General features: G+C 35.5%; 1 protein-coding gene across 2 annotated transcripts in view; it reads right to left on the bottom strand.

Annotated features, from left to right (window-relative positions):
- LOC121316182 (sorting nexin-17) overlaps positions 1-13,824 on the bottom strand; it is a 36,761-nt gene extending 22,937 nt beyond the window's left edge. The window contains exon 1 of one of the 2 annotated variants that reach the window (XM_041251055.1): positions 13,315-13,824. In XM_041251055.1, coding sequence (XP_041106989.1) covers positions 13,315-13,374 — 60 coding nt within the window. In that variant the 5' untranslated portion in view covers positions 13,375-13,824. The remainder of the gene's footprint in view (positions 1-13,314) is intronic. The other variant, XM_041251054.1, reaches the window with a different exon arrangement.
- Between the last annotated feature and the right edge of the window lie 201 nt (positions 13,825-14,025).

Genomic DNA, 14,025 nt, shown 5'->3' with positions numbered 1-14,025 from the left:
CTGCCATGCTAGTTTATCAGAATAGTGCATTATATATTTACGCAATCAGTTACACTTATTAACGTTTTCTTTGATTCAGAGTGGAATAACAGTTCCTCTCAGATGAGTATTTTCTAGTGCCAACCTTCTAAGTAGGGGGTGTTGCAATACGGTTGATAAAAAGTTAATCGCGATATACATTCTAACGATTACTCTAATCGTCAATAGTTTTAATTAACCTCGGTAATTAATTTTTTTATATTCATGATTTTGGAGACTGAGAAAGACACATCAACTGGACAGAATGCAGAAAAAAAGCTATAATAGGAACAGCAGATGACGATAATGAACCTTTCACTGGGTTTTAATGCGACACAAAAAGATCAGGGCACAAAAAATATGGAGAACGACAGAAACAAAAAAATGGTTATAAATCAGTTATCTGGGATCATTTTGGTTTGAAAAAAAGACAACGGTCAAGTTATTGAAGAGGGAGGGCCAATTTGTAAATTATGTCGAGCTGTTCTTTCAAAGAGCAGCAACACGATGAATATGTTCAAGAATTTAGATCATCATTAATCACTTTATAAAGAAGCAACATCATTAAGGAACACAGCGTTTACTTAAAACAGTCAAGTAAAACCAGTTCCATGTATAATCATCCTAATGCGTTTCAGTATTCCCGTTTAATGATTAAAAAACAATTATATTTCAGCTACATAGCTTAAGGAGGACAAACATTTTAACACAGACACAAGGACATGGTCAGTGTGGTACTCGAACAGGAACGTTAATATATTTGGCTACTCCCTAAACGCTCAGCGCACACTATATCCTTGCGGCTGTTTTCTAATTTTCAACTAAATGACTGATTTGAAACATTCATTTAATTAATGTTTAACATTTTATTGATGTACAGGTCAGCAGTAAACTCATTAAAAAAAAAAAAAAAAAAAAAAAAACCCTGGGTTTTAACTCCCAGCGTTTTCGTTACTGTGATCCCAAAATTTCACCCTTTAATTTTTTTTTTTTTTTTTTTTTAGAAATTTCTAAATGAGAAGCATTTTAAAAAGCTGTAAGGAGAGGCTTACCACATCTAGTCTGTATTCACATTTTATTTTTATTTATTCATTTTCATACGCTCAATTACTGGTACTGGAGTAAAGCTTAGGGCAGGCTGACGTGACCAGCTCCATTAGAAATATGTTTAACCCAATAATAGTGTAGCTATTGGATTTGGGAATAAGACATTTTTAACATCCTTAAAAATCAGATTAACAATTATGAGAAACATCCAAACTAATCCAGTAAAAAAAAAAAAACCCTTTTTAAAAATTAAATAAATACAAACAAGGACCAATCTTGATTAAAATGGCACTTTAGTTTATCTAAAGTAATTGATACCTATGTTTTGTAGATGTTTAAAAACGGTTCTGAGAGTTTGGTTTTTAAAATGTGTTTTGTAAATAGCTGTTGTATTATAATTAAGCACCACATTTGCTTTAGCTTAACAGATAACATTTTAAAAATGTAGCTCTTTGTAAAATATCATGATGTATCGCAAATGATGGTGACAATACCGCACAGAATAATCGTCACAGAATTTTCATATCGTGACATCCCTACTTTCAAGAACAATTTTATGGATGTGGTGGCTTTGACAATTAAAAGCTGTCAGACATAAATGATAAAAATCTCTATGTAGCCTACCTGGGGGAGTAGCAGGTGTTTTCCCCCAAAAAATTGCTTTTGTTTAATATGCATACCTATTGGGATTAGTCCCGGGACAAATACCCAAACAAATATTTTTTGACATGTATTCGAATAAACAAAAACACCTTGCACTTATTTACCACCTCATCAGAAGTTGCGCGACAGCTTAAAAAATGGCAAATGAAAAAGAGCTCAGTGATATGATTTTAAAAAACACACACACCAATAACCACCACACAAACAGGATCAACACAGAAGCTCCTGAGCCTCAATTAAAGTCTTAGACAGCAAAAAGTAAACAAACTAGGTTATGCATGGGCACGGATATAATCTCATGGGACAAAAAAAAAAAAAATTCTGAAATGCCTTGCTTAAACAGTGCCCAACTTGTAAATGTTGTGTAGTGACGTGTGTGTGTGTTATATATATATATTTTACATACAGTATTACATATGTTTTGTTGCGACTTTGTTCCGTGGAATGTAATAAATGAGAACCAAAATGGCGAGGTCGTGTCCACCCCCCCCCCCCCTTTCATATTACAACGCCATTTCCACGTTTGTTTTATTTTAAGTGTTTAAAGTTAAATTTCAGTTTGTTAGCCTGTTCAACTACAAAAAGGCACATGTAAACCTTGTGTTATTAGTTGATGAAATCATGTCTATGGTCGCTAATTACTGGGAAAAAACAGCAATGGCATGGAATGAAATAAAATGCTGTGTCAGCGTTATGTACTATTTATTTCAGGAATAAACAAAACAATGTTTAACTTGAACTGCTATTTGGCATCCTTTGTTTTGTAGTTAATTCACTGGGGTAAAGTAAGTCCTACACAACTTATTCTTTATTCCTGGGATATTTTTCTATTTTAACGTGTTACATATTGTAAAGTCTTGCTGTAAAATAAAAGGCACACACACAGGGGCCATGCCCCCCTGCCCCTGCCTGTGTTCTGAGCAATATAATGGCTTTTATTACTTTTTGAAAACGAACGAATATCCAAAACGAGCATTTAAATTATGAGCGAATATTCGAAAATGACAATCCCCTGTTTGTCCCAGCTCGAATTGTGATAAGTTATGACTTACTGCACAGTAAGCCTAAAGTTGCAAGCATAAAAGTTACTGTATATATTTTTTCACCAAAAAAAAAAAAAAATACTGCCTCAACTGATGTCATTCATTAGGCACCTATAGTACTGTTTTTTTTTTTACTGAATAGCGAATTCCAAGACATGTGGTTTGTTAGCCACAGTAAAAAAACAATAATTTCCATTGCAAAGTTAATATAAAAAATAGAATCTAAAAACCCTCAAACTAAAAGGCTCCATTTTGTACCTACCATGACTGCAAACAGTAGTGTTTTGTTTACATAAAGCAAGGGAAGCTGATATTTGTTGCTTCACAAGACTGCCAAAAGATGTAAAAAATCCTGTTCTTAGTAACTGTCAGATAAGTTAAGAACATAAGAAAGTTTACAAACGAGAGGAGGCCATTCGGCCCATCTTGCTCGTTTGGTTGTTAGTAGCTTATTGATCCCAGTAATTTGACCCCCTCAATCAGTCACGTACCACAAGCAATCGACTTTTTTTCACTATTCATTTCTTGTATAATTGAATGCCCCTTTGTCTACTCTGCATTTGTGACCCCTGGTCCTTGTTTCTTTTTTCAGGTCAAAAAAGTCCCTTGGGTCTACATTGTCAATACCTTTTAGAATTTTGAATGCTTGAATTAGGTTGCCGCGTAGACTTCTTTGTTCAAGACTGAACAGATTCAATTCTTTTAACCTGTCTGCATATAACATGCCTTTTAAACCCAGAATAATTCTGGTCGCTCTTCTTTGAACTCTTTCTAGAGCAGCAATATCCTTTTTGTAGCGAGTTTACCAGAACTGAACACAATATTCAAGATGAGGTCTTACTAATGCATTGTACAGTTTTAACATTACTTCCCTTGATATAAATTCAACACTTTTCACACCATATCAGAGCATCTTGTTGGCCTTTTTTTATAGCTTCCCCACACTGTCTAGATGAAGACATTTCTGAGTCAACAAAAACTCCTAGTTCGCATCGTTGCCTCTTACTTTCAATACAGCCATGAGGATAAGACAAATCAAATAACCTTGTTCATACAGAACAGGACCTGGAGATTGAGAGGTAAGCGGGGGTCAGCCATGAGAGCAGAATCAATCTTTCGAATCCTCACCACAGTATTCTACCCACAGCCATAAAGCAAAAAACAACCACCACAACCGCCATGCAATCCTTAACACTCAGAAATTACCGCTACTTAGCTCCAGCATGGATGCCTGCACATGTCCAGTTTGGAATGATTTGAGAACAGTAATGAACAGTGATAAACATCAAATATTCCCAGTACTGTACTTGGATGCCCAGAGGTCATGAACAAGAGGCAGTTGGTTTCTAGGAGTGCAGTACTGTCTGTACATACCGTGCTTAACAAAAGACAGGCTGCACACTGGGTCTGTGACAAACAATGTATCAATCTGCTTGCTGTTCACAATTATCTCCGAGGCAAAGGGACCAAGTTTGGATGCAAACTAAAGTTCCATTTTTTTTTTTTTTTTTTTTTTTTTTTTCAGGATCGAGTTTGTTTGTGTTCACAATGTAGTTTGTAAGTGCACTCAGTTCATTTATATGGTGTGTGAACCGGATGTTTACAATATCCAGCAGGGCATACTGAAGATGGCAGCTATTGATGTATTATTGCTCTGGTTTTTAATATAGCTTGTTTTAGAGTCTTACATATTGCTGTGGAAGAAAGTACTGGGGGAGCACTTCACTCATGTAATTAATACATGTATTGAATCCCTACAGTCTACGCAATTCTGTGTGGCCTTCTGCAATCCTTCTGCTGACATTAAAGAAATCAATTTTAAATGAGATTGAATTATTTTACTATTTTTGTGAGTTTTGTTCATTCAGCTTGGATTTTGGTGCCACACTTCTGTCAGAAATTCAGTTTCTCCTACTGTTCAGATTCCCAGTAAAAAACTGGACTTTTTTTTACTGTTTTTTGCGTTGTAAAATAAGTCGGCTTCCATTTAGATGCATTGTCATTGTTTATTGTATTTTTGTAAGCACACTGATGCAGTTTTACACTTTAAAAAACACAGACACAATAGCAAAACCGGGCAGATCAACATTTTACTGTTTTTCCAACCGGGAAAACAAATTAAGACTGAAACTGTGACAATGCCAGTTTTCACGTGATGTCTAGTAACCCCAATGTAGTTCCTAAATAAATTAGTAGTTTTTTTGCTCTATTTGTTTCCTCAGAATATGAACTAAACTACAAACAAAAGAATTACTTCCAAGTCATGTTAGTTGTATAGTTTGTTTCTTTTGTGCAACAGGTCTGAGTCCAGCACTTGTTCAGTGACGTTTAGCAAGCGAATCAGACAGGTGCGTTTGCCAAAACAGAGAGACTGCTTCTTCAGTTGGACTTGGTAATGTTAATTTCCCAAGCAGACTTTATAGTTCACACTTCCCATCAAAACGTACCAACTGAGTTCCAAACCATCTAAACAAACCCAGTGTGAGCACACCCTTGGGCTGCCTTTCATACTGCATCTCCTGAATCGCACTCATAAGAACAATACCTCCCTTGTGTTTTAGTTTCAATTTAAATAAAACATGTTTAAAAAAATAAAAGCAGAAGCAAGATGTTGAAAGGCCTGTGCCACAACTGCATACACTGAACAATGGGATTGCATTTCAGCTTGCCAGGTTGGAACTTCCTTAGAGTATAGTATTCTGAAAGTCACTTCACAGACACAAAAGACTCCTACCGCATGCAGTAGCAGCTTGATCAACTCCAGGTATTACTTGGAGCTTAATTAATCACATATTATATATTTTAATTAGAGAAACATTCTCAAGTGCAAAGTCATAAGCTTCCTATAGAAATTGCAATGGCCCAATCTGCTTTGCAAAAGAGTCTTATTTCCATCTTTCCTTATCTTGACCAGTTGACCGATCTGCCAAGGAAAAAAAGTATGCACAAACAATAGACCAATGAAACTTGGCAGGTATAGTACCAAATATAACCTTTCACATTTCCACTTTATTTATTCTGCTTCAATAAGAAACATCGACAACCTGATTGATTATTCATTCTAATGTGGAAAAGCACTGGCGGAATTAGGCAGTTTAATTCAGTAAAATAAAATTAATGATTTATGTATTAGTAAAACACAGTAAGGGGAAGAAAAATACTTTATTGTTATTCTCTTGACTTACTCCATTTCATATTATGATCCTTCTCAAACTTAACATTTTCACACCTAGAGAATAACTTATTCAAGAGTGTGCACATTTGGATAGGACATTCTTCAGTACAGATAAAGAATTCACACATTAGGAATATACTGTAAGAAGTCCCTGTCAGATTCACTTTATTACAGTATGTAGGCAGCAGTATGGCACAATTACATTTTCATTTGTACAGTATTTAGAGAATTTTTGTACATCACCACAGGCTTGACAGTTCCAACTAAATATATGCCAAACCTAGCAGATGCAGCATGTTAAGATAATACGATTATGCAACATACTACAGTCAATATATATATTATTATTTATTATGTTATCTTACTGTTGTGAATAGATAGTCTTCATTTGAAAACACGCTTAAATAAACCTTACGTCAGCATTTTTGGGACTCTTTTTACAGCAGGAAGAGGCAGCTGCCAAACCTTCAGGAAATGTGTGAAGAACAGGCATAAAGAATTAAAGACTCAGCGCACTCCGGAATTCCAGTATGAAGATGTGGACCATGTTTTTGCACAGGATTTCTGCAAGTGCTGCAGTTTCCCCAAGCATATTTATAGACCCATACAGGCAGTGGCGCTGGAAAAATTTCAGTAGTGGGGGTGCTGAAAGCCTTTGAACAAAACTGTAACCCCTGTATATGATGGAAGCCACGCATTCGTCTGTGATTATGTTAAACATATTAATAAAACTAATCAACGCCTGTTTATCTATTTAAACAAAAAACATATTTAAAAATCACAGTCCTTGCTACAATGTTTACAATATGCTCACTAGAAAACATTTAGAGCAATCAAATCGAAATGTAGCATGTACTGTTATGATTCACTTACATACTGCAATTTAGAAACATTTACTTGTCAAAACAGGTTGAACAGCTCTTTTTTTACAGTAGTCGTTGATGACCACAATGGTCAGAAAACTTCAAAAGGTTGATTTGTGCTTTGGTGTCATGCTGATGAGTTCATTAGAGAACGGGCATCTGACACAACCAGAATGCCACTGTGTACATTTTTAGTGTTGCTCCACAAAGCTGCCTCCCCCATAGCACCATTTGTGACTAGCTGATTTTAGCAGGCGGTGCTGCTGAAGAATTTACAAAAAAACAAAAAAAAAAAGTCTGTACACACTTGCTTATGATATGTTCCAACAAAGAATCAACTCTCACGAAACTGCCACCGCGTGAATTATAAAATATCCCGCCCCTGTTGTGACAGTCAGCGCTGATTGGTTGATTATCATTTGTGTTCCAAAGCCATGTGAAAAGGGTGCCGTACTCTGCACACAGCTCATAAGATTCATAAAACTAGCAGGATTTATCACAGCACCTGCAGATGCACAACACCCCTGTACTTGAAGCCGGGGGGTGCTGCCATACCCCCAGCACCCACGCCCTTGTATACAGTTCTTCAGCAAGTACAGTTTCTACTGATAAACGCTCAAAAGCCTTTTCATCAACAAAGTCATAGCTTGACGACTTACAAATTAACACTCAATTTGAAATTCCCACTACACTACAGCACAGTATTTTATAACAGCCTGCAAAGACTGATTTTGGCAGCTCTTTTTTAATCTGTTGTATGTTATTTCTTAGCAGTGTTATGGCTTCAAACATTTTAGGTTATTCATACTGTAACTTTAGACATACTGTACCCTTCACTGGTGATCTAAGGCCTAATTGCTTTTATTTGTTTAAGGGCAAGCTGCAATGGATACTGTACTCCCTATGTGACGATTCAAACAAAGGATGTATTGTTTAAAACGCAATTCAAGTTTTGAATACACACACACAGATTATATATATATATATATATATATATATATATATATATAATATATCTATATATATAGTTATTCAACAGACCGTGTCATTCTTGTCTGGCACAGTACATTTTATTGTTCTGCATTACAGAAATACAGGAGTAGCCCTTAGGCACAGTGCTTTGGTTAATTCAGCCTTTAAACTAATACAAAAATGGGGACTCAAGTTTTGCAGCACAAAGTCTTTGGTTAGCTCAGTGCTGCTCATAAAATACCTGTTCTGGTAGCAGGACACTGCTGATGTGCCCCAAAGGTCAAAAGCGGTAAAAAAAAAAAATGAGCACTTAATTTAAAGCAGATGTGAAACCTAGTCATTTTCCAAATGGCTCTCTTGTATGAACACTGGGTAAACAAGCATTTCAACTAATCAGAAGACACACTCATATTATGTAGTATACTTTGCAGTTACCTTCACCAAAAACAGTAAATAAATTATATATAAAATAATAATACATTGTAAGCCCATTCTAAATTTCACTTTCATGGGTGTGTTTTTTTTTTTTATTTTTTTTTTTTTTTTTTTTTTTGGTGGGATTTTGATTCAAAGAAAATACTGTAGTACAGTATCACCAAAAATGATAAACACAGATGTGTTAAAGCTACAGTAGGCCCTACTCTACTCTGTGTTCAGGACAGTTATACTTTTTGTAATACTTAAATATTTGACTTTCATATTTTGTATTATCAAATGTAATTCCATTTCAGAATTCGATATTGCATTAAGGATTATTGAAATGAGAAACAAAGGCTTTAGTTTATCTTGTTCAAATTGATTTTCTTCAATCTGATTTTACTTAACCCTCCTGGGTAACACAAGAGTGATCAACCCAATGCAAATGAGCATTGTAAACTGACACTGCAGAGCTGACAGCTTCAGTAGAGTGATGGAGTTAATCACAGCTGCTCCTGGGCACAAGCACAACACAGATGCAATAAATTCCGTTGTCTCATTTACATGGGTAAGAATTCCCTTCCGACACAGATTTGCTGATGCAGAAAATCCCAGACATGGCTTTGTGCATTTATAAACAACCTGGCTAGGACTTCTGCTACTTTAAAATCAGATACCGTCCTCTGCACTGCACCAAGTATGCATCAACAGTGCACTGGTCGACATTCTTATTCAATACAGTCTAGTACAGCTATGGCCAAAAGCTTTGCATCACCTACAATTTTAGGATTGAAACCATTTCAAATAATAAAAATAAAACTAAATGAACATATAATTTTGATCTTTTATTTAAACATCTGTAAATGAAAGAAACTACAAAATTTTAAAAAAATCACAGACGTCTACCGGAAGCCATAACAGTAGTATAGCATTTCATGTTAGATTTTGAAATGTCTCATTTTCCATCATGTCAGTTTTTTTTGTTAAGTATACAGAAAACTACAAAGTGGAATGCAATTCAACATGTTAACATAACATTATTTCAGCAGGTTTTATTCGTCTTTATGAAGCGAAATTTGTTAATTATACAGGTTGATGCTAAACATTTGGCCATAGCTATATATGCAGAGCGGGAACACTTTACAGTGCCAGTTAGACAGCGTGCTGTGTAGCAACTAGAATCCTTTCAAAGTAATTTGCATTGCATTCAATTGCAAATCTTTGGATAACATTCACTCTCATTTTTCTATTTTTTTTTTTTTAATTTGTTGTTTTTTCTTTCAATTTTGTATTTTATTTCATCTAATCCTATTATTGATGGACTGTAAACCAAGACTACTTGTAGTTAGGATTACAACTGAGCAGGCTCACATGTTTTAACAGCCAGAAATAACTCATGATATCTTGGGTGTACATAATGAAAAATGAAAAAAAAAAAAACACTTCCTGCAATAGGACTTAAAACTGGTCTTGTGATCAACAGTTTTAAAGATAAGGAAATACAGTTGGGCACAAATAAAATGGTGAGTGATCTGGCTGGTTAAAAGTTTGAGGCTGGCATCAAACAAGCCAGGTGGCTAGGGTGTCAATTCGCAAGTACTTGGCAACAGGAAAGCAGTTTAAAACAGTTTAAGGCACCAACAAGTTGATGACATTTATTTGTTACCCTTTATCTATAAACACTGGGGTGGAAATTAAATTAGATGGTACTCTTCTGCATCACCTTTAAACAACTTTGGTTCATCCTTGATGTGTGATTGTAAATTACAACAGATGACTCGAGAACAAAAGATCAAGCTAAGTACTACACATGCCAGCGGAGACACTTGAATATCATGTATCACTCTGTGTTTGTTGGTTGGAGGGATTCTGCCAATACGCACAAACAAGTATTGTACAGACTAGGCTATATGCAACACATTCTTAAGTACTGTAGGTTTTGTACCATACTATATTAAGAGACTGATTTATGACGGATGCATTGTATTCTATGTAGCATCTGCCAGCTGACTGCCTGCATCCAGGAGCTGTGTTGTAAACACAGACGCAGTTCCATTGAACGCTATTGTGTAAACACGTGTAAACTGGTACATACAAACCTGTAAAACCGAAATGCTTTTTTTTTTTTTTTTCTAATAGTAATATCAAAAAATTATACAGAACATACGTTTCATATTAGGCACATAAGTTGTTATCCTACCTGTCATTTCAGTTTGCTGCATGCATCCTAGTGCAGCTTGCCGTATTCCAATCAAAATGACTACTTTCAAGATGAAATATTTCCTTCTGATATATTGATATATATATATATATATACTGGACTGAGTGCTGATGGAAAAGCAGGGCCGAGTTGACTGCAATGTTTGGCCTGCACTCTGTGTGCTTTATAGAGAGGGTGTTGGGAGAGATCTGAGCCTTCCTGAGCCCAGGTGCTTTTTACTAAAGAGTTATTCATTTTGAGTATTAAGTACTCTCTTAAATAGCATACTCAGTGTACCCCGATCATTTTTTTCCTGGGTCAAACAAAGCTCGCGATTTTAAAATCCCGTAAGAACAGACTATCCAGCACTGGTATAGATGACGCCCTGTGTGTTTTTAGAGTTCCGGTTGTAACCAGGGTAAAAGTTGACTTTTCTTATGGCATGATGGTTTACATGGGTGATTTTATGATGAGGTGGTATATAGAGGATGGAGTGTGTGGAGTGGGTAAAGATGGCAAGCTAATTCTTAATTACAAAAAATAAATAAAATGTTTTTGTGTTGCAGCTGCCATCGGAATTATTATTTTTTTTTTATTATCTTTGCTATTTATAGAGTGTTTTGGTTAATTATCTAGGTTTTATTCTTGTTTATAATGGCCAGAGCTGAAATTTACTTGTTTTATTTTAAAAGTAAGTTTAATGCCTTGCTGTTCTTTTGTGTTGTTCAATAAGGGGATCTTAAAATTGAAATTCCCTCTCTAACATTGTACTTCTCAGTCTTTCTTTAAGAATTTTACAATGTTACTATAGCAATTACAAAGTTATTATTGCAGTTTTAAAGCCATAACCTTTCTAGAAATTCATAGGTTTAATAATCAACTTTAATATTTAAATTGAATTGCTTTTTGTAATATTGTAGTTTTTAAACAGTTTTCTTGCATTTTTTTTTTTTTTATCCAGTTACATTTGTAAAAGTAAAACAAGTTTTACTTTACAAAAACTGTCAAGTTTGGTGTTATCTGAAAAAATGATTTGACCTGTTTAAAATTTGCAATTACAGATTTATCATGGCTTTTGAATTATGGTTATTTGAATAAAACAGACGAACTCTCAGTTTTTTTTTTTGCCAAAATTCTGAGGAATCTACAGAAGGGTTCTTTCATTATTATGGGGTCTAAAGGGTTAATGAGAAAATATCAATATTGTAATCCTGAATAAAATCACTAATTAACAGAGCCGCCTTAGACAAAGATCTGACATAAAATAAACTCAGACGTAGCTCGTGCCAATGCAGAGCATGTGATTGAGCAGGGATAACAGGAACTTGACTACAGCCCCTTTCACACTGGCATGCTGTACCTGGGTCGGAACCTACCCCTGTCATGCGGGTCCGGTACACGACTTCACACTGCTTTTCATAAAGCAGGGTTGACCTGGGCAACAGACTCAAGTACACAATGCGCGTATCAATGCCCCGGAAGCAGCTTGTTACTGACGCTTCCATCCAAGCTTCTCTGGACTGAGCCATAGGCCCAAATGTTGATTAAAGCAAATGTTTCTTCATCCCTGCTGGTCTAAAAGCAACATAAATATGGCTAAACAGAATAAACAAAAACATTCCTTGCAGAAGTGAAACCTTCACACAGGCACGGATGTTTATTATTTCGTCAGCTGTCATGCATTTTGTCTCGCTTAACCTGAGTACGACCCAGGTACCTAGTTTCACACTACGGGGGATTGAGACCCGGGTGGCCAGAACCCGGTAGAAATGCCAGTTTGAAAGGGGTTTAAGATTACTGTAGCACACACCCCTGTAATTACAGCAGGTACAGCAGGAAACTAACAATTGTAAATAAATCTTTACATCACCCAACCCCCACCTCAATAACTAGTTTATTTTCTATAGTACACGGATTATTTATGTTTTGACCTATATTTAAAAATATATTAGAACGGTGTACACGCTGGCATGAAACACGCTTGATTTGCTCTACCTTTAAACTATGACTTGTGCCATTTAAATCCCCTTCCACCCTCCTTAAAGTGACTGGATAGGTGTTTTTCAATGTTGGCTGCTAGGAATATGCCTACTCCATGACGGTTCAAATGCAACCCATCTTTCCTGTAACAGTTTGTACGATTCCAAAAGCTATCCCAGCTTAAAAGTACTATATACTGTATAGATTTCAGTAAAAACATTTTACTATTAAAAACAGTAAACAGCCAGTTGTAGATATACCATCTATTACACGTCACAGTATCATAGTGCAGGAGAAAGCAAAATTACACGGGTGGGAGCGACAACAACACATACCGGCGCCACCCAACTTTGTCAATTAACGTTGTTTGCAGTGCAACAAACCGTTGTCACATTGTTTCAAATATCAAACGTAGCTACTTATTCTGGCTTCTGCTGGTTACATTTTGTCAATATTCGTACATACAAATGTCTTTATGAACTACAGAAGTAATGAATTAATCACATGTTTCCTATATCTGTGTGTGTGTGTGTGTGTGTGTGTGTGTGTGTATTATATATATATATATATATATATATATATATATATATATATATATATATATATATATAATACACACACAAATAAATAAAAAGACGAAGGCAGCACAAAGACTCTTCAAGCTACCTTTGTTATAAGTACAGTAAACAGATCACTAGAAGACTTTCTAATCTGTGTTTATTATACAGAATGCAATGTATTTAACAAATACCCCCTTTTTGTCGATGCAGATGTTGTCTTCCAAGCAGTCAATGTTGGCTGCGTGTACAATATCTCATAAAAAACGTTGTATATATTAGACTGCGCATTATTTTTCAAACGTTATAACTACAGTAATCACATACTAGCCAAGGTCCAAAAACAACACCACTATGCACACACTCACGGTGTACTTACCACGTATGTGGACCCATTTTCTCCTGAACAAACCTCGGTCTCAGGAATGGAAAAATGCATGTTGTTAATATTCCAAAGTAGCCCGTGGCTATTTCCCTAGACACGGAAATGTCCGAAAAAGCAGACAACTTCGGAAAATACCAGTTCATACGGAGTGCTAGCTTGCTTAGTAATAGTCTTCAGATAAATATAGCCTCCCGATTTAAAAAAAAAAATATGAAGCGAACAGTCCAAAGCTTCTGGTTGTAGGGGTGCAATTATTGGACATTTACCTTTCACCGCAGACAACTGTAAAAACGACTAGTTTTGACTCAACCGGTTCCCCCTGTGAAGAGATTAAAATAAAACTTAACTCGACAGCTAAACTTTCCCGAATACCCCTACAGCAGCCATGTTGCAAAATGCAGGTAGTTCCACCCTGGGAAGAGGTGTTTTAAAACCTGTTTATTTTTATTTTTTTTCTTTCAAATTAAAAAATGTTTTCACCACATTGACTTTCAATATACGCTTTAACAAAAATACTGAAATCACCGAAAATGTATTTATCTTATAGTTTATTTTAGTAAAATAAAAATTTAAAAAAATTAGCACCTTTTGTACCCCCCTCTTTTAGATGGTACATTCGGCTGGAAAACTGGTAACACATCAGAATGAATCTTGTTTTTAATTATTTTAAAAGTATATATAATCCTACAACCTGTCGATAATTTG

Source organism: Polyodon spathula, chromosome 5 (genome assembly GCF_017654505.1).
Source record: "Polyodon spathula isolate WHYD16114869_AA chromosome 5, ASM1765450v1, whole genome shotgun sequence".
NCBI lineage: Eukaryota > Metazoa > Chordata > Actinopteri > Acipenseriformes > Polyodontidae > Polyodon > Polyodon spathula.
Note: the sequence above shows the minus strand (reverse complement) of the source record. Positions and strands in the feature narration are given on the sequence as shown.